The 26007-nt window shown below is 41.0% G+C and overlaps 1 protein-coding gene across 1 annotated transcript in view; it reads right to left on the reverse strand.

Moving 5' to 3' along the window:
* Positions 1-23827, reverse strand: part of LOC126235837 (TBC1 domain family member 20) — a 155167-nt gene extending 131340 nt beyond the window's left edge. The window contains exons 1-2 of the mRNA XM_049944694.1: positions 23312-23827; positions 19729-19845 (exon numbers count right to left, since the gene is read on the reverse strand). Coding sequence (XP_049800651.1) covers positions 19729-19845; positions 23312-23573 — 379 coding nt within the window. The 5' untranslated portion in view covers positions 23574-23827. The remainder of the gene's footprint in view (positions 1-19728; positions 19846-23311) is intronic.
* Between the last annotated feature and the right edge of the window lie 2180 nt (positions 23828-26007).

Consider the following 26007-nt stretch of genomic DNA (forward strand, 5'->3'; position numbering starts at 1 on the left):
CTAACTGAAAAATTTTTCCATCATGTTCCACACTATGTTGCGAAGATCGATAATGGCACAATGCTGACATAAGAAATCTAATCCCACAAACAAGTCATAGCCTTCACTCATGTGTGGCAAAATCTCTCCATACTGTTTAAACTGAACTGTATCCAGGCAAAAGTTTGTGTCCATCAATCCTCACGGAGTGAGATCTTTATCCCTCACTCCAAGATATCTGTATCGTGGTGAGTCCCATTGCTTACGTTTCACCAGATCACTACTGGTGACTGACACATGCATCCCTGTGTCCAATAAACCCTCAACCCAGTTTTCCTACTATTCTACCTATCACACAATCCTCCTCTTCTCATGATTTCATAGCATCCAATCTTACTGGGAATGACTGTAATGGATCTGGAGTTACCACTGGTAACTAATGCCTTATTCTTCCCCATTGCTCTACTTCTAAAACTATTACTTCTGCTCACTTAATCCACAACAGCCTGAGGCTAATGACATGCCTCCTTAAATGCCCGTTCATCCACATCTGAAACATTTATACTAGCTGCAAACACTATCCATTTACCCTGTATTCTAGTTGACAAATCAATATCCTCACACTCTATAGCTCACCACACTGCTGTGCACAAATCCATCAGACCTCCTGTCGATACATGTCCTGCGATTTCTGCATGAAACCACTTTAAAAAATTGTTTCACAGTTCCCATATTTTTCTTAGTTATTACCCCTAAATGTTCCCAATAGTGTCTGGCTCCCTTAAGAGCTTCTGTATGTCATACATACGTTTTATCTTCCCCTGTTAGTCTCAACTTTGCAACATTCAGTAATTCCTTATCAGACCAACCTTCCATCTGTGCCATATTTCTGAGGTCTCCCACAAAGGTCTGCACGTTCTTGGTTGCCTTGCCAGAAAAAAGGAGCAATTAAACTTGTGATTGACAAATCTACAATCCTTTGTGATGACTGCGATTCTACCAACCCATGCAGCTCTGTGTTGTTTGCTGTTATTCATGCTACCTTTCCTAACAATACGTATACTACTTCTGGCTCCGACATCTTGCGTCTCTGGCACTGTCAAAGCTTTGTCCTTGACAACATTCATTTTGAGAACTAACATTCACAAGACAAGAAAACAAAATCTATTAACTTCATTCTTCCATCTAATCATAAGCCAACTCAACTCCCAAGAATTGCCCAGCCATATGCCCCCAATGATTACAAGTATAACATTTTACTCAAACTCTTTTTGTACGGGGCACTGAGTGACCCTCAAGGTTCACATCTAACAGGCTCTAAACAATCACAACTTCCATTACCTCTAAAACTAGACAAACACACTTTTCCTCTACTTGGAATAAAATCTACTTTACAAAATGCTGTCAAAACTCTTCTCTATGACCAAAATACAATACAAAATTTTTTGGACTCATCGTACCATAGGCTGTAGGTTCATACATTGTTCTAAGATGGCAATGTCAATGATCCAACATCAATCCCTTCAATTGTCACCCATGGAGAGTGAAATGAGCATCAGGCCGACAGTGGATTTGTTCAATTAACTTCTTTATTCTGGCCCTCAGCGTAGTGCATCAGGAAGAGCTTGGTGGAGGCACCCAGTCACCTCTCATGTGAAACAGTAGATGTCTGGCATTGCTGACAGCGCAAAGAGCGGAGCCAAGCAAAGTATCAGTCAAATGACGATGTCGGCAATGTCTCCGGCTGCAATCATGATGACAGCGTGGCACAGCAGGCGATGGCCATGTTCGTAATTGGAGCACCGAATACATCATCTTTCAGATAAGCCAGAAGTCACACGGATTAAGATCAAGTGATCTGGACATCAGGTGGTAGAGAAATGATGAGTGATAATTCTAGCAATTCCGAAATGCCTCTGCAACAGCTGCTTCACTGGCTGTGCTATGTTCAGAGGAGTACCATCTTGCATAAAAATAATCCTACTCACACATCAACACTGTTGAAGGTTTGGAATGATGCTGGTGCGCAAGACTCTCATAGCATTTACCCATGGAAGTACTGGTCACAGTAGACGCAGAACTCATTTCCTCAAAAAAATATGGCCCTACGATAAACGATGCCATCATCCTGTGGTGAGCAAGCTGGGATTTTTTTACTTCACCTCTTGTTTTGCCATCTGCCTCCTTGAAATTCATTTTTTTCACTCTTAACTAATTATCATTAACATGTGTGAGTATAATCTGCATTTTCATAAAAGAAAAAGGTTGGCCCTTAGTCTTAAAGAATATACCACCAGATTAATTTTGTGCTTAGTTTTATGTATGTAATTGATTTTCTAATTTATTTTCACTATTCCAAGTTAGTAACTTTCATTATAGGGCAAAATCAGTAATTGTTTCATAACTTAAATTCTAGTGTTGACTTATAAACAAATATAAATTCTGTACAAATTATAAACATTTGAAAAACAAAATACTAGTAATCATAAAGTATCTATTTCGCTCCATCCGAAAACATGTTAGCAAAGTCAGCCCTTAATTTATTCCAAAGTAATCAACAGTTTTGTCAAAATTAGTGTTTGTGTAATGATATTTGTTAATTTCATGATTTAAATAAATAATTCAGCCTAACTCTTATGGTAGAATAAACTGTAAAAAGTTAATTTAATAGTTAAGTTTTAATTGTAGTTCCTGTAAATTGAACTTCAAACAATGTGTAGTTTCAGTACCTATTATTGTGGGGATATATAAGGGCCTGATTTTTGGTCCCGAGTCAGTCAGCCCACGGCTGAGTTTCAGACAAGAAACCTGTGTTGGTTAGAATAACAACAATGCCTCAACTTAACTGTGAAATAAGTGCAACACAATTAGGCCATGTGTTAAAACAATAACAGTGTCTGTTCGATACACACTGCAATATTCTGCAAGAGTTGTGAACTGTGTGGTTAGGTTTTTACTGCTTGTTGATGTACAGCCGTAAACTATTGAAGCAGTATGTGGATCTTCACTTGCAACCTATTAATGAGACTTATCGAAAGTTAAACAATAGTGCACTGGCCATATAACTGTGTATTATTGGGGGTTATGAACATTAAAAGTAAAGAACTGTGAAACGCAAATGTGCACCTGTCAGCTACATCATTTCAAGTAGTCAGTGTTGATCTTCCAACCCCATTTTTCAGCCAGTGTAGCAAGGCAGTACGTCGACACCAAGGAAAACAAATGAAGAAATAAAGCAAGCGAACAAGACAATCCCACACCACAAAGTCATCTTCGCATAATGAAGTGGTACTGGTTGATGTGTATGGGGATTTTCCGTTGCCTGCATCCTGCTATTCTGCTTATTGACATGTCCTTGGAGATGGAAATGGGCTTCATCTCTCCACAGAATGCTCCATGGGCATTCATTTTCCACTTCGATGTGAGCAAAAAATTTCAGAGCAAATGTTTGTCTTGCTGACAGGTCAGCAGGAAGTATCTCTTGAACATGAGTTGTTTTGTATGGATAATAATGCAGGGTGTTTCATAGGATTTTATGCACCATTGTTGCACGCATGTCCATTGCTAAGGTAATTCCCCACGCACTGAATGTTGGCGCACCATCGCTCAACTCCTTTTGCAATGCTGTGGCCACATCTTCGACAGATGTCTGATCAATTGCTTTCCTCCCTCTAACTCACTGCACTTCAAAAGAACATGTCTTCTAGAATGTTGTAATCATTTTCTCTAGACTCTTAGCAGACATTGGACCAATGCCTTTTTTCTTACTCCAGAGGGTCCAGAACTTCTGCAGAGCTACTGGTTCACAGTCACCATTTTTGTAAAAGAACTTTACCAGCAGTGTACGATCCTTTATGGAGACAGTCATGTTCGGTGTCTTGAATGCAAACTGAGGAACAGCCATGTGCCACCTGTGTATAGGCGCACATATTCTGACACTTAATAGTGCCAGCTATTGGTCAAATTTCCACGACTTTATTTTTTGTTCCGTGGTGTTTCTCCCTGTGTCAATAACATGCTGTTCAAATTTGACATCATTCTGAGCAGTGGTTCTTTTCCCACAGCATTTTTAAAGTGGAAATTTAATTATAGACACACTGTGTATATAATTATATGCCAAATGGCACTCCAGAAGGTACATAAAAAATGCATGTATTCAAATGCAACATTGTGCCAAAATTTCAAAGGAATCAGAGAAAAACTTTCAGAGATTTACAATTTTGTACAAATGAACATTTACATGTTTGTTTATATAGATTAATGTAAAACAAAAATTAGCATCCACAAACTTTGTATACATATGTCACAGATGACAACTGGTGACCAGAAAGTTGTCGTACTAAATCTAAGGACAGCAGGGAATCCAGTTAACACAGACACATCATAGCTAGAAGACATGTGACATCAATCTACAGCAGGATACTGCCCTGTGCTGCCTGGGTCATGTTGTCTCTGTTGAACATACGGTCAGTAATGTAAATACCTCACAATCTGAAATAAGAGTCCCATCAGCAGCTGACAACATGTATATTCTACTAAATCATTCCTCATTTTCTGTTTTGTAGAAATAAATCCGTTCTACCTATAAATGTGTTTTTCATTGCTTTTATATATTGTAGAATATAATTTTGTTTTTAAATTTTCAGTAAAATGTAAGAAACAATCAATGCGCGCACAGCACACTAGAATTTTTTTTCAAAGTTCTAATTCACTGTAACTTCCATGTATATCACCTAGTTCTCTGGTGGTGTTCTTACTTTAGTATGATATTGCTTTCTTCACCAAATGGCCTCTATGATTTACAGGAATGAACAGCACGTATTTTTATTTTTACTTTACTTTAACTGCAAAAAGAATTGGCAAGGATTTTAATAGATTTTATGTTAGTAACTTAAATTTTGCTTTCCCTACTGTATGGATAATGTAGGCCTGAAATCTATAAAGATTGTCACAATGCTGATATTGTCAAAGATAGGTTGCTCGGTTGGATTGGAGAAGGGACCAAATTACGTGGTCATCAGTCCTTCCGACCTTGGAATAACTAAAACCGATAAAACCTCACACTATAAGAGGGAACTACAATGGATATAAAATTACGAACTATTGACAGAGAAGGAAGGAAGAAGGCGGAAGAAGAGGGAAAGAAAGTGACTAATGACGGGCATGCAGGAAGAAGCACAGGTAGACAAGATACACACTCAAGATAAAACAGACCCATAAGGAAAGGAGTGGGAAGGCAGAGGGCAGGGGTGAATCACCAAGCCCAATTGAAGCCAGTCCAATCGGGGCGAAGGGGGGAGCAAGACGGCCAGCCATCCCCTCCACCCACTGATAAGTTGAAGGTCCCACCCTTAAATACAGATCCCGGGTTCGAGTCCCAGTCAGGGCACACATTTTCAGTTGTCCCCATTGAGGTATATCAACAACACCTGTTGGCAGCTGAGGCTTACAATTAATTATCATTTATTCTAGAGAAGCTGCACGGTCATCAATGGTATCTGTTCTTTCGAGAGCAGTTATTATCTTCATATATAGTTAAAGGCTACCCGGCCATTGACCTTCGTCTGTGCGAATGTGCTCAGTTTGCCCAAACTCTTACGGGAATCATCACCTTAGTGTGTGCGAGTAATGAGTGGATGGGCAAATATCTATTAGGCGCATTACGTATGTAGTTGTGGACAGTTGGGAATGTGGGTCTCACAGGAAGCATGCAAGGGATAAGTCCCCGCAGTTGCGCTATTCATCTGTGTCCTCGGTGGCTCAGATGGATAGAGCATCTACCATGTAAGCAGGAGATCTCAGGTTCGAGTCTCGGTCGGGGCACACATTTTCAGCTGTCCCCATTGAGGTATATCAACAACACCTGTTGGCAGCTGAGGGTTTCAATTAATTATCACTTAAATGAAGCAATAAAAACCCCCAGAATGCAGAAATCATAAAACTAGATCAACCGCTGAGGCATTGTCGGCTAACGCCGTGAGTAGTGAGTCAAGAAAGCTAAAAGTTCGTTGCAGGGTGGCTAAGTTGGGACAGTCCAGTAAGAGGTGAACCACAGTCAGCAGACAGAGAGGGGGTCTTCACGACGGAGGAGATAACCATGAGTCAGCCAAGTACGGCCGATGCGAAGCTGGCAAAGGACGACAAAGGCCTTACGAGAGGCCCGTAAGGAGGACCGCCACATAGTTGTAGAAACCTTTACTGCCCTGAGCTTGTTTGGTGAAGAAATAGTGTGCCATTCTGGATTCCAAAGTCCCAAAACCTGACATTCTAATGCTGAGCAAAGGTCTATTTCCGGAATGCTAATATGCTAATAGCAAGAGGTGGTCTGTTAGTAGCCAATTTAGCCAGTCAATCTGCAAGTTCAAAAAAAATGGTTCAAATGGCTCTGAGCACTATGGGACTCAACTGCTGTGGTCATAAGTCCCCTAGAACTTAGAACTACTTAAACCTAACCAACCTAAGGACATCACACACATCCATGCCCGAGGCAGGATTCGAACCTGCGACCGTAGCGGTCGTGCGGTTCCAGACTGTAGCGCCTTTAACCGCTCGGCCACTCCGGCCGACAATCTGCAAGTTCATTGCCAGGGATCGCAACATGGCCTGGAGTCCAAAGGAAAACCACTGAGCATCCACGTTGATCAAGGAGAGAAAGGGAGTCCTGGATAGCTATGACCAATGGGTAACGAGGGAAGCTTTGGCCGATAGCTTGCAAACTGCTCAAGGAGTCATTACAGATAGTGAAGGACAGTCCTGAGCAGAAGCGGACATGGTCCAGTACACGCAAGATGGCTACCAATTCTGCAGTAAAAACACTACAGCCATCTGGCAAGGAACGAAGTTCTGTGTGTCTCGCATAAGTGTAAGCATAACCAGTGTGACCAGCAACCATGGAGCCATCAGTATATATCAATTGTGAACCATGGAATGAATTGAGGAGACAGTAGAATTGGTGGTGAAGGGCATCCAGAGGGACAGAATCCTTTGAATTGATGGAGAGATCAAGACAGAGCTGTGGCCGAGAGACGCACCATAGAGGGGTATGTGCATGACCAGAGAAAAAGAGGTGGTAAAGGGAAGTGCTGGAGCTCATAAAAGAGCAACTGAATGCTGGCAGCCACGGTAAGCCCACTTTGTGGCCACAGTCACGGGAGGTTGATCTCCATGTCTGGATAAAGGAGACCATAATTAGGGTGCTTTGGGGTGCACTAATTGTGGAGCACATAAGACATTAGCTCTTGTTGGCACAAAACTCACAGCGGTGGAATCCCCACCTCTGCGAGAAGGCAATTCACGAGGCTGGTCCAGAAGGCACCAGTCGAAAGTCGTGCCCCACAATAGTGGATGGGGTCTAGTATCTGCAATGTCAAAGGTGACGCAGAACCATAGACAAGACTCCCGTAGTCTAAATGAGACTGGACCAGCACTTTGTACAATCGCAGTAGAATAGAGTGGTCTGCACCCCAGGTGGTATCGCACAGACATCTAAGAACATTGAGATGTAACCAGCACGTCCTCTTCAGCTGGCGAAGATGCAGGAGCGATGTCAACCGGCCATTGAAGACCAGACCCAAGAAGCAATGGGTGTCCACCACCTTGAGGGATTGGCCATTGAGGAACAGGTCTGGATGGGGATGGACTGTACGGTGATGGCAGAAATGCATGACATGACTTGGCCACCGGAAACTGAAAGCCATGGGAGAGAGCCCAAGATGTGCCCAGTAGATTGCCCCCTGTAGACGACGTTCTGCAGCGTACATGACAGAGGAAGCAACGTAGATACAAAAAGCGTCAGCATACAAAGAGGGGGACACTGTTGACCCAGCAGCTGCCACCAGTCTATTAATGGTTACGAGAAAGAGAGGGATGTTCAGCACAGAACCCTGTGGAACCCCATTTTCTTGCCAATGGGTAATGCTGTAAGAGGAACCAACTTGGACCTGGAAAGAGCAACAAGAAAGAAAGTTGTGAATAAAAACAGGCAGAATGCCACGAAGGCCACATTCGTGAAGGGTGGTGAGGATGTGGTGGCGCCAGGTGGTGTCTTAGGCTTTATGCAGGTCAGAGAAGATCACAATGAGGTGTTGCCGATGGGCAAAAGCTGACTGGATAGCAGACTGCATGTGGACCAAGTTATCCACTGTGGGTCAGTATACAACGGTGGCCAGCCACTGATAAGTGTTGGAGCATTTGGTTATGTATCCACTCCGGTCCAGGAGCCGCGTCGGGACAAAGGGCGAGGGCGCTGGTGAATTCCCACTTACTAAATGGGGTTTATAAGGCTCCAAGCAGCGAGAAACGAAAGACAAAGGCAGTCGTTCTGAGAATTCTTTCAGGAGGAGGAACATGGGTGGATATTGAGTCGATGCGGAGGCTTGAGCAAAGTGTTGAGCAAAATGCTCTGCGACAAAGTCTGGGTGGGTAAGGACAACACCATGCACAGAAATTCCTGCAATTCTGGTGGGAGGATGATGGCCAAAAATTCGCCTGAGTTTTGCCCAGATTTGTGAAGAGGGTGTGTGTGGTGCTATGGTAGCCACATATCGTTCCCAGCAAATCCATTTCTGAAATTTGATTAGGTAACAGGCCCAGGTGCAGAATCATTTAAATATCAGAAGGAGAGCAGTAGAAGGGTGCCACTTGAAGCGTTGAAGAGCACGGTGGCAGTCTTCTATGGAAGCAGCAATTTCCGGAGTCCACCAAAGGACCATCTTCCGATGGGGGAAACCCAAGGAAGAAGGGATGGCTGAAACAGCAGTGGAGAGAATGGTGGCAGTCAAAGTCTGAGTAGACTCAACAATACCACTGTGTAGTAGTACAGGGGGGATGGTAGCAGAGTAGAAGGCACCCCAATCAGCTTTAGAGAAGGTCCACCTGGGAGGGTGACAGAGTGAGATACACTGAAGGAAGGTCAAAACAATCGGGTAATAATGGCTGTCACATAAGTCATCGTGGACACACCACTGAATGGAGGGAAGAAGATCGGCACTGCACATGGAGAGGTCAATGGCAGAGAAAGTGCCATGTGCCACACTAAAGTGTATGGGAATGCTGTGTTTAGTAGACAGAGGTCAAGCCCTGCCAGAACAGCTTCTACTGTCCTGCCCAGGGCAGTAGTCATTTGACTACCCCAGAAAGGGTTGTGGGCATTAAAGTCCCCTAGAAGCAGGAAGGGAGAATGGAGTTGAAGAAGGGTGGTTAGAGCAAGGGATATGGGCGGCCTGTCAAGTGGGAAGTAGAGATTACAGATTGTGATTGGAGTCACCAGATGGATCCTGACAGCAATAGCTTCCAGAGTGGTATGGAGGAGAACCCATTTACTAACATTGTCCTTGCAGACCAAGGTGCAAACACCACCAGAAGCCTGCAAGGGGCCAATTTGGTTCCGACAAAACACGTAACCCCGAAGGGTGGGTGAGCAATAATTGACAAAATGGGTCTCCTGGAGAGCAATGCAAGCAGCAGAGTAGGAGGTTGGTTGGTTGGTTGGTTGTTTTGGGGAAGGAGACCAAGACAGCGTGGTCATCGGTCTCATCGGATTAGGGAAGGAAGTCGGCCGTGCCCTTTCAGAGGAACCATCCCGGCATTTGCCTGGAATGATTTAGGGAAATCACAGAAAACCTAAATCAGGATGGCCGGATGCGGGATTGAAGTGTAGGAGGAAAGAAGGGGCTGCAACTCAGGATGTGACTCAAATATCCATTACAGTTCCACTGGAGGATTCTCAAGCTGGAGTCCAAATGAGAAGGAAATGGACTGGAGCCAGTCACGCCGCTGAGTCACCATCCATCACCAATAAGGATGGGGTAATGTCCATATAGATCGGGTCAGACTCTGTTGGTCCCTTGGCTGGAGGAGGGGAAGACGGCACCTCAGGGGGTACAGGGGAGGCCTTGCCCTTGTTCTTGTGTTTCTTTCTTCTCTTGTGAAGGAAGAGAAGGGCATATTGCAGCGAGGTTGGGCACAGAATTACACCTGGCAATCTTGGCACCCATCGGCTGTGGATCGCGCGGCCAATGTGGAGCTGCAGATCACCTTTCAGTAGGGTGCCGGGAAGAGGAGTCCCAGGAGGGAGCTCCAGTACTGGCAGCTGCTGAAGAAGGGGGACACTTCTCCGGTGGGGGAGGGGGAGGGGGAGCAGCACCCGAAGGGACGGGTATGGGTACTGATGGGGAGTGGGAGAGTGAGGGTGAAGCAGAAGGTGTGGGGCGAATGGGGTGGGTCTGGGAAGAGGAGGGGGTAGGAGGGGGAGTGGACATAACTGAAGCAAAAGTAGAAGTTACAGGCACGGGATGGAGCCAGTCATACTTTCGACAAGCCTCGGTGTAGGTAAGCCGACCAAAGGTCTTGTACTCTTGACTCCGTCGTTCTTTCACATACACCAAGCATGCTGGCGAGCATGGAGGATGCTGCGAATTGCTATTTACGCACACTAGTAGGGGAGCACAGGCACTCCCCTCATGGACGGGGCACCCATAGTCACCACAGAGGGGATCGTTGGTGCAGCGGGAAGACGTGTGTCCAAACCGTAAGCATTTAAGGCATCTCATCGCTGGTGGAATGTAAGGTTTTACATCACACCGATACACCATCAGCCCGACCTTCTCTGGGAGGGTATCCCCCTCGAAGCCCAGGAAAAATGCGCCTTAATCGGTGTGATTGTTTTTAGGGTCTCGCTGTACATGGTAGATAAATCAGACTCCTCACTGCTCGAGGTTTGCATGGAACTCCTCATCAGTTTGGAGAAGAAGATCCCAGTGGAAAATGATTCCCTGTACTGAGTTCAAAGCTTGGTGGGGTGCGACGGAGACTGGGCTGTCACCAAGATGGTCACAAGCACGCATGGCGTCAGATTGGGCAGCAGAAGATGTCTTTATAAGCAAAGAACCAGACCGCATTTTACTCATGGATTCCACTTCGTAATACTTACCTTCAATTGTCTCCAAGAAAAACAAAGCTTGGTCATGGCAAAACTTTCGCTATCTGTCCTGGTACATGCCGCCTGGCATGGCGGCCATTGCCAGGAGTTCTGATGCCCCAAAGTGATGAGCATCGCCTCCTTGGCATACACGAGGCATTAACAGCTCAGGTACTAGCAGTGTGATTCCTGTGTTGTAAGGGGGCTCAGACAAGTGGGTACTTAACAGCTTCACCACACGGACTGGCTACCGTGCTGGTGACCTAGCAGGAAGGGGGGGCCAGGGTGCAAAGGGAAAATGGAGGGGAGGGGGAGAGTAGCCTGTACCATGGAAACTACCTTGGGAGTTCATCCCCAAATGGTTCACGCTGAATGGAAAATGTTGGAAATGGAGGTCAAACCCGAAGGGGACCAAAAATGCTGAAAAGGAGATGGAAACAGCAAACTAAGCAAGAGCACATACCAAAACAAAGCCCGTACGATAGCCAGGTCGATATAAAGAGGTCCACAAAGAGGGAAAGGACGGGGGAGGGAAAAAGGAGCAAGGACAGGGAAGGAGAGAACAGGGACAGGAATGCAGTCTGGAAAAAGGAAGGAGACTTCAATAGCTCGGTGCCCCGTGTGCGCCACACGCGTATTCCAAAAGGAATTGTGGGCCACCTGCGGGTCAGAGATAGGTGATACAAAAATAAAAAGCTCACATACTTTGATTTCTTTCATTTTCATAATGTTACGTGGGATCATATTTTGAGATAATTCATAAAGCCAAGTTAAAGTTTTCTGGGATCAAAGGGGTGTAATATGAATTCAAGGAACATCTTGCATGCAAAGGCATGCTCAAGAAAGTGAGAATTCTGGTTACTGATTAGCGGTATATTTATTACTTAACACTTTCGCTGCGGCATCGGTGCAGGCGCGCAACTCTCCAGCGTGCCCCGGCAACGTGCGTGTGCGGGCTGGTAACACACTGAAATGGCAGGTACCGCTCGGAGCCGATGCTCCTAAGCACACCTGAGCTACAGGCCGAAGTGAAGACCTTGTAAGATCTGTAGGATCATTTTCTATACTGACTTCATGATGACCCTTATACGCACAACTTCAAATAAGCTTCGACTGTGTTGAGGTCATGTTTTAAAATCTGTTTGCTGTCTGACACCTATAGGGGTCACAGGCGTCATTCAGATGTTTGTGATTTGTTGATAATGTAACAAAAAATACAATTCACACAAGTGACAAATCCACTGCATTCAGGAAAAATTTGGATTCCAAAACGCAAATTCTTAAGAAGGAAAAAAGGAAACTGGATTCATTTGAAATTATATTTACTTCAAATGTGCATTTTTAAGATTGACTCTGATAGAGGTCGTCAATTTAGTAGCATGTTTGCTCCTGGTATGAGAGAATTAGCCATCTACATTTATCATAGACACCCAAGGGACGCCCGGACGTGTAGAAATTAGTAAGCGAAATACACCCTATTTGGAGGCTTCTCTCGTGTCCCCCATTACTTTGATTGCGGTGCTATTAAAACAAATTTAGCACAACAAATTCTTTCGCAAAAAACTGAAGTGAACGCTTTACAAAGCAATACGTCAACTTTAACATGAAACAAAACCTCATTATCTGAGTACTAGTGAAAAAAAGTTCTAACCTTTCACATCGTAAAAAGAAACCATGCAATTCAAAAAAATTAAAATAAGTCGTCTTTAATAATCGGAATTTCCTCGATATTATCACGTTTTAGCTACTGATGGGAGATTATACAGCAGTTCAAGCAGTATCCAGTTTTGTCTGGGCAGGTTGTACACTCATATGGTGTATCAGTGCACTTGCCTTGTTCCGTGCACTTCTTACACAGTTTCCTCATAACTTGCTTCTCCCCTGCAGTAGCTTCCCGCTTTTGCACAACGTGTGTGTATTTGTGATGTTCCTTGCTCACATTTCGTGGAACATCAATTAATGGAAGGAAGCCCTTTATAATGTTCATTCTGTAATCGTACAATGTCATCTTATTTCCCGAGTATTTGTTGTACAGATATAGAGAATTGAAAACTAACATGTCAATGACATGAAAGAATAGTTTTTTCGGCCAGTGGATAGTCTTTTATTCACATAAATTATACGATAACATCTGATCTTTGTTATCAGTCCCAGACATACAAGCATTGTACCTAATAATAGGCAAAGGTTTCGTGACTATCTGCTGTGGCGCATTCCTCACTTGCTTCATATCATTTAGATGTTCTGTGGAAATGTAGGAAACCTCTCGTCAATCCTTCCATTTTCCAATCATAACTCCATTAGAATGCCGCGCAATTCTCTCTCCTCTCCCAAGTTTTGCCGAAACAGTGTCTTCGGGGGTATATTTCCCATTTAATTTCAGAGCACACCTGTGGAAAGTTAGGTTCAACAGTGTTGTAGCTAAATGAAAACTGTTATATAACACTGTTCTACAAAAAAATCCTTTTTTTCTATTTCTGATAAAAAATATTGTGATCCTAGTTGTATTTTGAGTGCTGAATTGAAAACTGTTTTTGGTTTTTTTCTGTCAGGGATAGTTTATGAGTAATCGCAATTTTATTTCTCTTTTCAGTTCCTGATATAGTGCAGCAAACGTGAGGTGAAATTCGACAAACAAATGCACATCTTTATGATGTTATAAGTTCATCACATTAATGGAGGGTGGGATCTAACATATAACACAGTAACCTTTGTGTATACACATTAAAGCATTTATTTGACATGAGAAATTACAGAAAATTGACAAACAATGAGCCACTGCATTGTAATGCATATCACTTTTTTCTCTTGTATTGTGAATCTTTCTTCTCTCGAATGATATTCCAGCAATAATCTGCTAACATAGAAGGTACCCACTTCCCTTCATAGCGCCTTTCTATGGTAGAAATGTCTTTATGGAATCTTTCCCCATGTTCATCCGATACGTCACTACAACTCTCTGTGAAGTAGTCCAGATGAGAGTCCATCATATGTACCTTCAAAAACATATTGCACCCCAAATCCTGATATGGTTTGATCATATCCTTCACCATTTCATTGTAGTTAGTAGCTCTTCTTCCAAGGAAGTTTTCCGACGCCATCTAGAAACAGTCCCATACGTTTTTTCTTTATCAGTTAAACATGCTTCAAAATTTGCATCTTTCTGCAGCTCCCTGATTTGTGGGCCCACACATACATCTTCCTTTATTTGTGCAGCTGAAAGATGGGGGAATTTGGTAGCTAGATATGCAAACCCACAGCCTGTTGGATCCATGGCCTTCACGAATTGTTTCATCAGGCGAAGTTTGATGTGAAGTGGTGGAAGCTACCAGACTTTCACGTTGTACATTGTTTTCGCCAACTTTCCATCTTCGCCTAGGCCATTTCGTTTTCACGTAGTCAGAATTTCGGTCTCGACTATCTCACTCGCAAAGAAAACATACTTTGTGTAGCCTTGTTGCATTCCCAGTACCATAGCAATTACCTTGAAATTTGCACATATTTTCCATTTGTGTTCATTGTATTTTAATGAATTTAGCTCCTTTGTACGAATTCGTAATTCTCTTTTGTCAAACTAGCGTAAGCTACTGGAACAGAGGGTATTTTATTTCCGTTGTGGAGCAAAACACCCTTCAGACTTGTTTTCGGTGCATCTATGAAAAGTCTCCACTCCTGTGAAATATAAGTGAAGTTCAGCACTTTCATCAGGCCAGCAACGTCTTTGCAAAATGTCAGTGCTTCGTCAGTTGAAAAATAAGAAATAAAGGCATGTTCTCTGTGCCTGAACACACTGATTTTAGTACTTTGGTGCAGTAGATTATACTCTTGTAATCTTGAACCAAGCAGCTGCGCCTTTTGTTTACTTAGTCCTAGATCACGTACTAAATCATTTAAATCTGCCTGTGTTAACAAATGTGGCGATGACTCACTTGTGCAGTGATATAAAGAATCATCATCTGTGATTTCTTCAGTACTACTTATTTCACTGTCACTCAGAATTTGACCTCGGGCTCTTGAAGGTACTGGAAGGTTGTCTGAATGCTGCACTGGCATTCTCGCTGAAGGCAGATCTGGGTAAACAATGAGCCTCTTCGACTTTTGTTTGTAAAACCCTGAATTTTTGTTAGACAGAAATAACAATCAGTGACATGGTCCTTAGGCTCCCTCCACACCTTGGGAACAGCAAACAACGCCACATTCTCTTTACCTTTCCACCACTGAATTAGTTTGCAGTAACATGTAGCACAACAGAAATGTGGTGCCCATTCTTTATCTTGGTCTCCTACCTCTACTCCAAAGTAATGTTTGTATGTTTTTCTTTATGACTGAAGAAATTTCCTTCCTATTTCTGGCAAAAGTGAACTTCCCACAGATGTAGCAGAAGTTGTCCGGCTTATATCAACATCCACGATGACGTAGCATTTGTGCAAATTTAAAAGCACCACTCTGGTAATACACCTGTATTAAATTAATAGTAGGGAACTAGAGGAACGCTGATGTGTAAAAACAAGCAGTCGTTTTACCTTCAGCACCAGGCTCAATCAGTTTACACCTAGGAACTAAAAGATTCAACAGTGCTCAGAAATATGACACACAGTTACTTGTCAGCCAAAACACCCACTCGTTAAGACTGACACAAATTGCGGCTAACACCACTGTTGCAAACTCGATGCATCTGCCCCTAGGAGGCGTGAAGCTTTACTGCCGAGGCAGCGACCGGCTGTCGCCGTTCGAGTTAATGAGATGTTTCAGGTGGTCTTAATGACATAGGTGTGGCGGGGGATAACCTAATGATGTCTGATTCTTCCCACCTGCTGTTGCACAAGAAATTATCACGTTCCATAACTGCTGGATATAGAAACATACCCGTATTTCTCTACAACGTCTCTGTGTATGCCTTAAATTGTGAATATACATATATATACATATTACATAAAAAGTATCCCTGACAACGATATTTTGTTTACATATTGGAATTTTCCATGGTAAAATGGTCTAGAAGCACAAACTTTAATATCAGAAATAGAACCCATGTCGAACAGTGTAATTGTCCAAGTAAATGTGATGACCAACATGCAGCTTTTCTGCCATCAAATGCAAAACGACCTTTTCAGCGTGACATTTTCCCTCCTCATATCTCCACTACTTCCCGTGTACACAGCGCACTTATTTATGAAACCGTCTGGATTGTTGAGCATGTACATCTTAATGCCATATTTATTACATTTGCTTTTTATGTATTGTCTAAATGACAATCTTCTCCTCCAAAGAATCATTGATTCATCTATTGATAGATCTCTTCTTGGGTAATACACTTGAGACATTCTCGTGTCAAAATAATCCAATATAGGTCGTATCTTATCTAAATGATCATCTGGAAGTGGATTTTTTGCAAAATGCAGAGAGCATAATACGATCAAATACCGGTCTCTGCTTATACTCATCGCTATTCCTCTATTCTCAAACAGTGGTTCTTTCTTCCAGTGGTCTTGTAATCGAGGATATTTAACGTTACCCATATGTAATGAAACACGCAGGAAAACTAGTAATTCACCTATTCTTAGAGGTTTCCATTTATAGATCCTAGATCCCTCTTTTCTACTTTTGGTCAGCATATGTTGACTGCATTATCGTTCGTTTCATCAACTACAAGTTGCAATAATTCGTCTGTTACCAATAATCTGAAGAAATCCATAGGAGAATTGCCAGCAGGATGAATTTGCAAAACTTCTTCCTTCATAAATGGGTGATACTGCATATTATGTGGTTCTTTATGCCAGGACTCACCTCGATTACCTCCATGTGACAGGTCGGGCACTTTTTCGTCGTTGATTTCCACACAATTGTCGTGATCCGTATCGTCAAATTCGGAACTGTCACGAAACAGATTCAAAAGCTTTGCTTCCATGCTATCATCACTCTGCAATTCTTCAGCAGCTTCTAAATGACAATCTCTGTGGTATGCCTTGTCCTCACTACACAGAAAATCACCGTCATCTAGTACACGAAGTAACTGTTCCTCTGTCAATTTAACACTTTTCCTGCTCCTTTTCACATTGTAAGGTCCAGGTGTCGGTTCACTAGCTGCCATTATGAACAATATACGTTTGATAACTTACCACACAAAACAAAAGTTTACATGCTTTGATGCTAGCTTAGACGATGCAACTAGACTGAGTAATCCGACAGTGTGTGCGGACGCTTATAAGCGTCAGCCACAGCGAAAGTGTTAATGAAATTTATTATAAATAATATATTTCTTTGTAGGCAATGGCTTAGCTGTGTCACGCGTAAATGTGTCTTGCAACGATATCTTGTGGACTTTGCTGCACACAGATTTACAAGTTTGTGACAAATTTGGAATGTGTAACTTTGAAAGAGTGAAGAGTTTGACAGAGCACTGAAAGACCTAACTCGAAACAAGGCCCCGGGAGTACACACATTCCATTAGAACTACTGACAGCCTTGGGAGAGCCAGTCCTGACAAAACTCTACCACCTGGTGAGCAAGACGTATGAGACAGGCGAAATTCCCTCAGACTTCAAGAAGAATATAATAATTCCAATCCCAAAGAAAGCAGGTGTTGACAGATGTGAAAATTACCGAACTATCAGTTTAATAAGTCACAGCTGCAAAATACTAACGTGAATTCTTTACAGACAAATGGAAAAACTGGTAGAAGCCAACCTCGGGGAAGATCAGTTTGGATTCCATAGAAATGCTGGAACACGTGAGGCAATACTGACCCTATGACTTATCTTAGAAGAAAGATTAAGGAGAGGCAAACCTACATTTCTAGCATTTGTAGAGTTAGAGAAAGCTTTTGACAATGTTGACTGGAATACTCTCCTTCAAATTCTGAAGGTGGCAGGGGTAAAATAAAGGGAGCAAAAGGCTATTTACAATTTGTACAGAAACCAGATGGGAGTTATAAGAGTCGAGGGACATGAAAGGGAAGCAGTGGTTGGGAAGGGAGTGAGACAGGGTTGTAGCCTCTCCCCGATGCTATTCAATCTGTATATTGAGCAAGTAGTAAAGGAAACAAAAGAAAAATTCGGGGTAGTTATTAAAATCCAGGGAGAAGAAATAAAAACTTTGAGGTTCCCCAATGACATTGTAATTCTATCAGAGACAGCAAAGGACTTTGAAGAGCAGTTGAACGGAATGGACAGTGTCTTGAAAGGAGGGTATAAGATGAACATCAACGAAAACAAAACTAGGATAATGGAATGTAGTCGAATTAAGTCGGGTGATGCTGAGGGAATTAGATTAGGAAATGAGACACTTAAAGTAATAAAGGACTTTTGCTATTTGGGGAGCAAAATAACTAATGATGGTCGAAGTAGAGAGGATATAAAATGTAGACTGGCAATGGCAAGGAAAGCGTTTCTGAAGAAGAGAAATTTGTTAACATCGAGTATAGATTTAAGTGTCAGGAAGTCTATTCTGAAAGTATTTGTAGGGAGTGTAGCCATGTATGGAAGTGAAATGTGGACGATAAATAGTTTAGACAAGAAGAGAATAGAAGCTTTTGAAATGTGGTGCTACAGAAGAATGTTGAAGATTAGATGGGAAGATCACATAACTAATAAGGAGGTATTAATTAGAATTGGGGAGAAGAGGAGCTTGTGGCACAACTTGACTAGAAGAAGGGATCGCTTGGTAGGACACGTTCTGAGACATTGAGGGATCACCAATTTAGTATTGGAGGGCAGCATGGAGGGTAAAAACCGTAGGAGGAGACCAAGAGATGAATACACTAAGCAGATTCAGAAGGATGTAGGCTGCAGTAGGTACTGGGAGATGAAGAAGCTTGCACAGGATAGAGTAGCATGGAGAGCTGCATCAAACCAGTCTCAGGACTGAAGACCACAACAACAAACAACAACGTGTTCAAAATAACAATAAATCCAGTGTGATTCTTATTATTGCAATGGTGGTTAAAAATAATTTCACAGCTAAGGGGAAAGAGTGTGGTAGTTGTGTGTGTGTGTGTGTGTGTGTGTGTGTGTGTGTGTGTGTGTGTGTGTGCGCACACTTTCCTGGAATCTCTGTTTATAGAAGTGACTGCCTCATAGTCCGTTATGCTGTAGGTGCCACTGATCTCAACTTCTGTGTCTATCACGAAGCTTTGTGCAACGAAGATTAAGTCTCCCTTAGGCTCCACAATGATACCTTTTCCAACTTATCTGTAGTAAATTACACTCCAGAACGTATTTCCCCATTTGACTATTTAACTGCAGTGATTGCTTCATGAATTAGATCTGAATTTTTACTATCAGAAACGACCATTGTATTTTGGATACAGGTGTATTCTTCACTGGTATGCCAGTGAATAAATCTTTTTTATTATTATTATTATTTTGTCACGGATGTTAATATTCTGTTTATTTCACAGACAAAGTCTGATAGTGTGTGACTAATCTCACATAGTTACTATTTACATAATGTTACAATGTCTTCATAATAGAACCAACCAATTTCTATATTATCAATAATATCAAAGAATGTGAATGTTACAAAACATCTGACTTCTTCACTGTAGTAATGTGGTTTGTATAAGTAAATGTTGGGAAGTTATTTTATGCACTTCAGTGTATACAGATCTACATATTTGTGGAGCACGTAAAGCAGTAATGTAAACATATCACTTACAAAAACTTACCATACCTCAATAAAATATTTTTTCCACCAATTTCATGCTTCCAACTTTCAATAAATAATGGTGCCACACTATCAAAAGTGAATATAATCATACACTTAAGGAATTATCTGCAACTCTGGCTTTAATTTATCCACAGACATATTTATTAATTATTTTTTAGATTTACCAGTGACAAGACCGCCTTCAGACAAAGCAAACTGTTTTAGACTTTTAGGATCACGTGATGTCTCAAAAACAGCTTCAATTCTCTTAATTTTCTCTTGCATAACAGGTGAAACAGGAACTGAAACAAAAATGCAACATCTGTAATTACTTACTGTCAGTATTGTCAGACTGAACCTCAGACATTAGTAATAAATAAGCTCATTGCAACTGGGTGCTCTATTCAGAATTATCTACTAAAATAACCAAGCGAATCTTTGTGGAAAGCCCATTTAAACTCAGCACAAAGAGAAACAAACTTCTACAAGTAATTTATGTTTTATGGAGCAATGGTCAAACATTCCATGGCTACTTTGTCAAAGCTGACTACATTGGGCCAGCACTGCAATTCCACTGGGATGAGGGGTCAAGATAGGTGGAACAGATCAAGGGAGAGATGATACCAGGAGTGAGTGAGACAGTTGTACAGGGATGGCTGTGACAGCTGGGAGGGAAAAGCAGCAGGTGCATAGGAAAGGAATAAAATTCAACAACGAACACTGCCTCTGATAGTCCATATCTCCATCCAAGCGTAAATCTTCCCCACTCCCATCTATCACCCCCCCCCCCCCCCCGACTACCTTTCAAGGAGTTCCTTACCTCCATCTTGGTCTAGCCCTCCTTTCCCTGGTCCCTTCCCACAACCACAAACCTCTCAACAAAATCCAGCAAAGTTCTCTTTCTTGTTTATGGGCCTATATATTACATAGAATGGTGAGTTGTTATCTTATCTCTTTAAATTATTTATGTTTCACCAGGAACTTTCAATGAGCGAACTTTTACATCTAATCACTGGAAAAGGTAATTGCTGTGGTGCATGGGGCTAAAGACAGAATAGTGCTAAGTTATCGATACTGGTGAACCTAGAATGATATGCAAGTAGTGCAGGAAGTAAGTCTGGAGACTTGAACACAGCTGTATATTGCTATACTTAGTTTGAACCCCCTTGCAAATTTTTTTGTCTTTTCTTGTCTCAAATTTAATATAAGGAGCAGTCAAATGCAAACAAGGCAGCTGGGTCAACAAAAATACTCTACTGCCTGATCAAAATGGTGAGTCTTTCACCACAATCAGACTAAGGATCACGTTTGTCATTGGTAAACCAATGCTTGCAAGATTCTGTATGTTTGGTATGGTAGGTATTGATCACATGCTGTTGTTCATGAGGAGTCCTGCAAGGCATGATTGACATAAAATTTATGTAGGACATATTTTATTGTTTCAGCACAATGTTCAATGTACAATTGATGCAATTCTTCTCACACATGATTCAGAAAATTAGTCACCAAACGTCATGTGACAATGCAACTTATTTGACATAACAAATAGTAGTTAACTACACTGAGTGACACTAAGCTGCAAAAAGAACATCTGTATATAATTTATTCGTTCGAAGCCCAGAGAGAATGCCAACAACAGAGTCTACAATTCACAACTACATCTATACTCCGCAAGCCACCCATCTTTCACAAAATACATGCAGGTGGAAGCAATACATTGGTTAACTCTTCTATGAACGTAGGCTCCCAGAACTTTAAAAGTAAACCACACTGACGCAGACCATCTCTCATGCAGCATCAGCCACTGGAGTTGGCTGAGCACCTCTGTGACACTTCCATGCTTAATAAATGAACCTGTAATGAAACAGGTTGCTCTTCTTTGGAACTTCCATAATTTCTAATCAAATGGTTCAAATGGCTCTGAGCACTATGGGACTTAACGGCTGTGGTCATCAGTCCCCTAGAAATTAGAACTACTTAAACCTAACTAACCTAAGGACATCACACACATCCATGCCCGAGGCAGGATTCTAACCTGTGACCGTAGCAGTGGCGCGGTTCCGGACTGCGCGCCTAGAACCGCGAGACCACCGCGGCCGGCTTATTTCCTAATCAATCCTATCTGGTACAGATACCAAACTGATGTGCAATATTCAACTATTGGTTGAACGAGTGTTTTGTAAGCTATCTCTGTTTTTGAGGGACTACATTTCCAGTGGATTCTTTCAATGAATTATGTTCTGGCATCTGCCTTACCTGCAATTAATTTTATGTGATCACTCCACTTTAAATCAAATGGCTCTGAGCACTATGGGACTTAACTTCTCTGGTCATCAGTCCCCTTACTTTAAATCATTCTGTATACATACTCCTAGATATGTTATGGAAGTAACTGCTTCCAGGAATTGTTCTGCAATCATATAATCATACAATACTGAGTCTTTCTGTCTCTGTATACATGTGTGACATTTGTTTACAGTAAGGGTCAGTTGCTACTTCCTGCATTTCACTACAATTTTCTAGCATTGCAACTTCTCTGGAAACAATAGCATCATCCACAAAAAGCCTCATGCTACTTCTAATGTTGGCTAGTAGGTCATTTACATATACTGCGAAAAGTAATGGTCTTACAATGCTCCTGTGGAGTAAGCCTATTTTCATATCTGAAGGTGTCTTTCCCAAGACCTGCTGTGTTCCATTTGCTTAGCAATCATTAAAATTTTAGGAAGCAGCCTACAGTTTCTGCTTCAGCCTGTTAATGTATGATTTCATTCATTCTGCTTCCTAAAGGTTCTCCCGTGTAATATGATTTACAGAACACAATGTGGGAAACAAGTCAAGTGATTGTACTCCATTTAGATGCCAGTAAAAATTGATGCATAGCTAAAAAGTTTACCTTCTCATCATGCAGGAACTAATAAATGTAATCATGTAAATTTAAGAATGGAACTGCATACCAGATTAAATTAAGCGACAACTTCTGCAGCTCACAAATGAAGTACAAACATAGATGTAAGATATAACTATATAATGAAGATAGTTAAACAATAAAAGAAAATCTCAAACGGAACACTCAAGATATTAAGTTTAGTTTGCTGAATTTTTGTAAATAGACACAAAGTCACATTACAAATGATTACCAAAATTAATAACATGCCTTATAGCAACTGAAAATTATCCCATAAATACTGGACGAACTTTATACACCTACCATACAGTATAAAATGCACATGAAAGAGAAATTAATCAAAACATTACTAAGTTTCAGTGTATCTACATTGCGAAAATTATATTCAGAATCGAGTCACACAATTTTGTAGTAAGTTAGTACTTAATTCTGTAAGCCAATTAATAATAACATCTCAAACAAAATTGTTTGCTTCAATGTTAACACAGTGGAGTGAACACTGTGTGAAAAGAAACAAGTTATACTGTGCAAAAATATATATACATGAAGCACTTACTGAAAATAATGTTACTGGATGTTATAATGTATGTAGTTTGCTCATATGTTTACATGTATGTTCATGTAAACCATACCATTCGAACACGATCACATGACAGTTAAGTACTGCCCCTATTGGAAAATTTCTGAAAAATTTCCTGAATTTTCTGGTAATGAAAGAAGTACTTCAGTAATTATACATATAAAAAATTGCTTGACATAATGGAAGTACTGGTTGCACAAGCCTTCGTGGCACAATGTCACACACAACGGAACAATATACACCGATTAATTGAAAAGGGATTATAAATATAGTGGATTACCTTCTTCGAATGTAAGTTCCTGCTCCACATCGTCACCGGGGACAATATCCTGCACATGGTTGTCGTCTTCATTCGTAGTTTGTTCATCAACTGGCACAGGTTCGCCGTCTTCATTCGCAGTTTGTTCATCAACTGCACCACTAACGCTCGTTGGAACGACTAAGTTGTCATCAACCTCGTTTGAAACATTTTCTTGATCGTTGTCATTGTCAGCATGATCCTCGCTTGCCACCGGAGGGTTAACATCTATTTCTTGTGACATATTTAGAAACCTTCCTCATGATCTTCTGTCTAGGAATCTACCCAAGGCACGTTGATTTGCGATAAGACAGTGGCTACACAGAACAACAAAATAAGCTTCTTACTGCCAAGCTGCAATGAATAACAGCAAAGATAACATCAATTTTCATTCTTTCCATTGATTGAAACAGAAACCGAGGCGGTTTCCGACATTCGTAGTAAGTTGTACATTTTCTAAATTACATAAGCCAAATAATAACAACAACATGTCAAATGCCGCTGCTAAAACAGCTGTTTGTTTATCGATAACGGCATAACTAACATTATCGATCTTAAGCGTACTAATCGATATTCCTTAATTTCCAAAAATATGACCTTACAACTTTTCTTTATTATTATTTGGGTTTGGATGCGGAAACAAATTCATATACATACAACGGATACAGCTATAGCTAATCACCGTATAGTCATTAACAATGTTAGTTATCGTAATTATTTGCATGTTGCAAGCAGGAAAATGGTTTAAAGATAACTGTTTATTTGTAAATGAGAAAAAAACAGTATGGATGAATTTCAGCCACGTATCGGATAAAGTAAAGCCCAATATAGTTTTGATACTTGGTGACCAGAAGATTTAATAAACTTCAAACACATAATTTTGAGGGATCTGGTTAGACGAGCATCTAAAGTGGGATAAACATATTGAAATGGTCAATAAAAAGCTAAGTAAATGCTGCTACATACTTAGAATGCTGAAAAACTTCTGCAGTGTAAAAACAGTAATATGTGCTTATTATGATCTTATGCATAGTCTATTGCGGTATGGTGTCTTATTTTAGGGTAATTCAAGTCTGGCAAACCGGTAATTCATTATTCAAAAACGAGCATTAAGAATAATGAAAGGGGCTGCACCAAGGGAGCCCTGCAGGGAAATTTTCAAATAATGTCGCTTCCACCTTTATATATCTACGAAAGTATCTGCTTTTTATAATCTCACACCCAATTTTCTTCTTTAAATAGTGAGTGCCATGACTACCCAACAAGATACAGGAATGATATCCACAGAGAAACACACAAAACAGCCCAATATCACAAAAGTGCAATATATCACCCGAAAATATCCTTTTTAGTGCTCTTTCCTTAAGCATAAAAAAGATAGAGAAGTCCTACATTTTTGAAAATGAGTTTAAAACTGTTATTAAGAGAATGTTTTTACAGTGTTACAGAGTACATGGATTTTCAGAACATAGTGGTCAATGATAATGATAATTCATATTTGAACAACTGTATGAAAATAGTCTGCTTGTACACATCATGATTAACTAATTATTGCTTGTTCTGTTATTCAGAGTGGTCAATGATAATGATGATTCATATTTGAACGAATGTTTGAAAATAGTCTGCCTGTACACACTATAATTATTCTCCACTATAGTGGTCAAGGATAATGATAAGTTATATCTGAAAAACAAATGTATGAAAATAGTACACACTGTAAATAATTAATTATTGTTTGTTTTGTTATTCTCTACTATATGCTGCATGAGATATATATTTATATGTTTTACCACCGTAGGCCTATGTTATTAATTTACTGTATAATTACAAATTCATATAATGTAATATGACAACTCCTACATCATTGTATATGATAAAATGGATGCTCAATAAATAACAATTAACAATAATAACCTTTCCTTAAGACATGTGAGTCTGTTGCGAAATTATAAAACTTTTCATCAGTGAAAAATATGGTACCAGGCCAACTATTTAAATAATTTCTTAATTTTTTAAATAGTGGTTTGTACTTAACTGTGTTATTTCCTTCTCTCTCTCTCTCTCTCTGTCTCTCTCTCTCTCTCTCTGTCTCCCTCTTAAAACAGACAGACACACACACACACACACACACACACACACACACACACAACATCATACAATCAAAAATTCTGCCATGACATAGAAGGAATTGCCACGCAGACACGATTTCAGTTCTGAAATTAATTTTATTATCTTATGGGTAATTATGCTGCGAACGATGTAACTACAATATAAACTCACTCATGTGAGTCTCTTTATTGAAACTTAACCAGTGACTACTATACATCCAAATAATAGCAACATAAATTCTACTTTGTTAAAAAAAACATTCTTTGCTGCACCAAAGCTCCTTTCTCTGTCCCTCTGTCTGTTTGTGCACACACTACCTAATGCTGCCACACCAGCTGCCCCCCCTTTTTTTTTTCTTTAAACCGGATGCCCTCAGAGTAGTGTGCTACTGAAGATTGTCAGAAAAGTGCCAGAATCGTGTTGTTGAGATTCTTCCCCAATGAGGTAGCCAGGTTTAAATTGCTCTACCAAGACCGTTTCATGCTTACCATTTTGTTCAGTTGTGAACGCGTTCTTCCATTTCGTCACCACTTTGTATATATCAGTATGTGGAGTCCGTAATGGTGGTC

Source organism: Schistocerca nitens, chromosome 2, assembly GCF_023898315.1.
Source record: "Schistocerca nitens isolate TAMUIC-IGC-003100 chromosome 2, iqSchNite1.1, whole genome shotgun sequence".
Classification (NCBI taxonomy): domain Eukaryota; kingdom Metazoa; phylum Arthropoda; class Insecta; order Orthoptera; family Acrididae; genus Schistocerca; species Schistocerca nitens.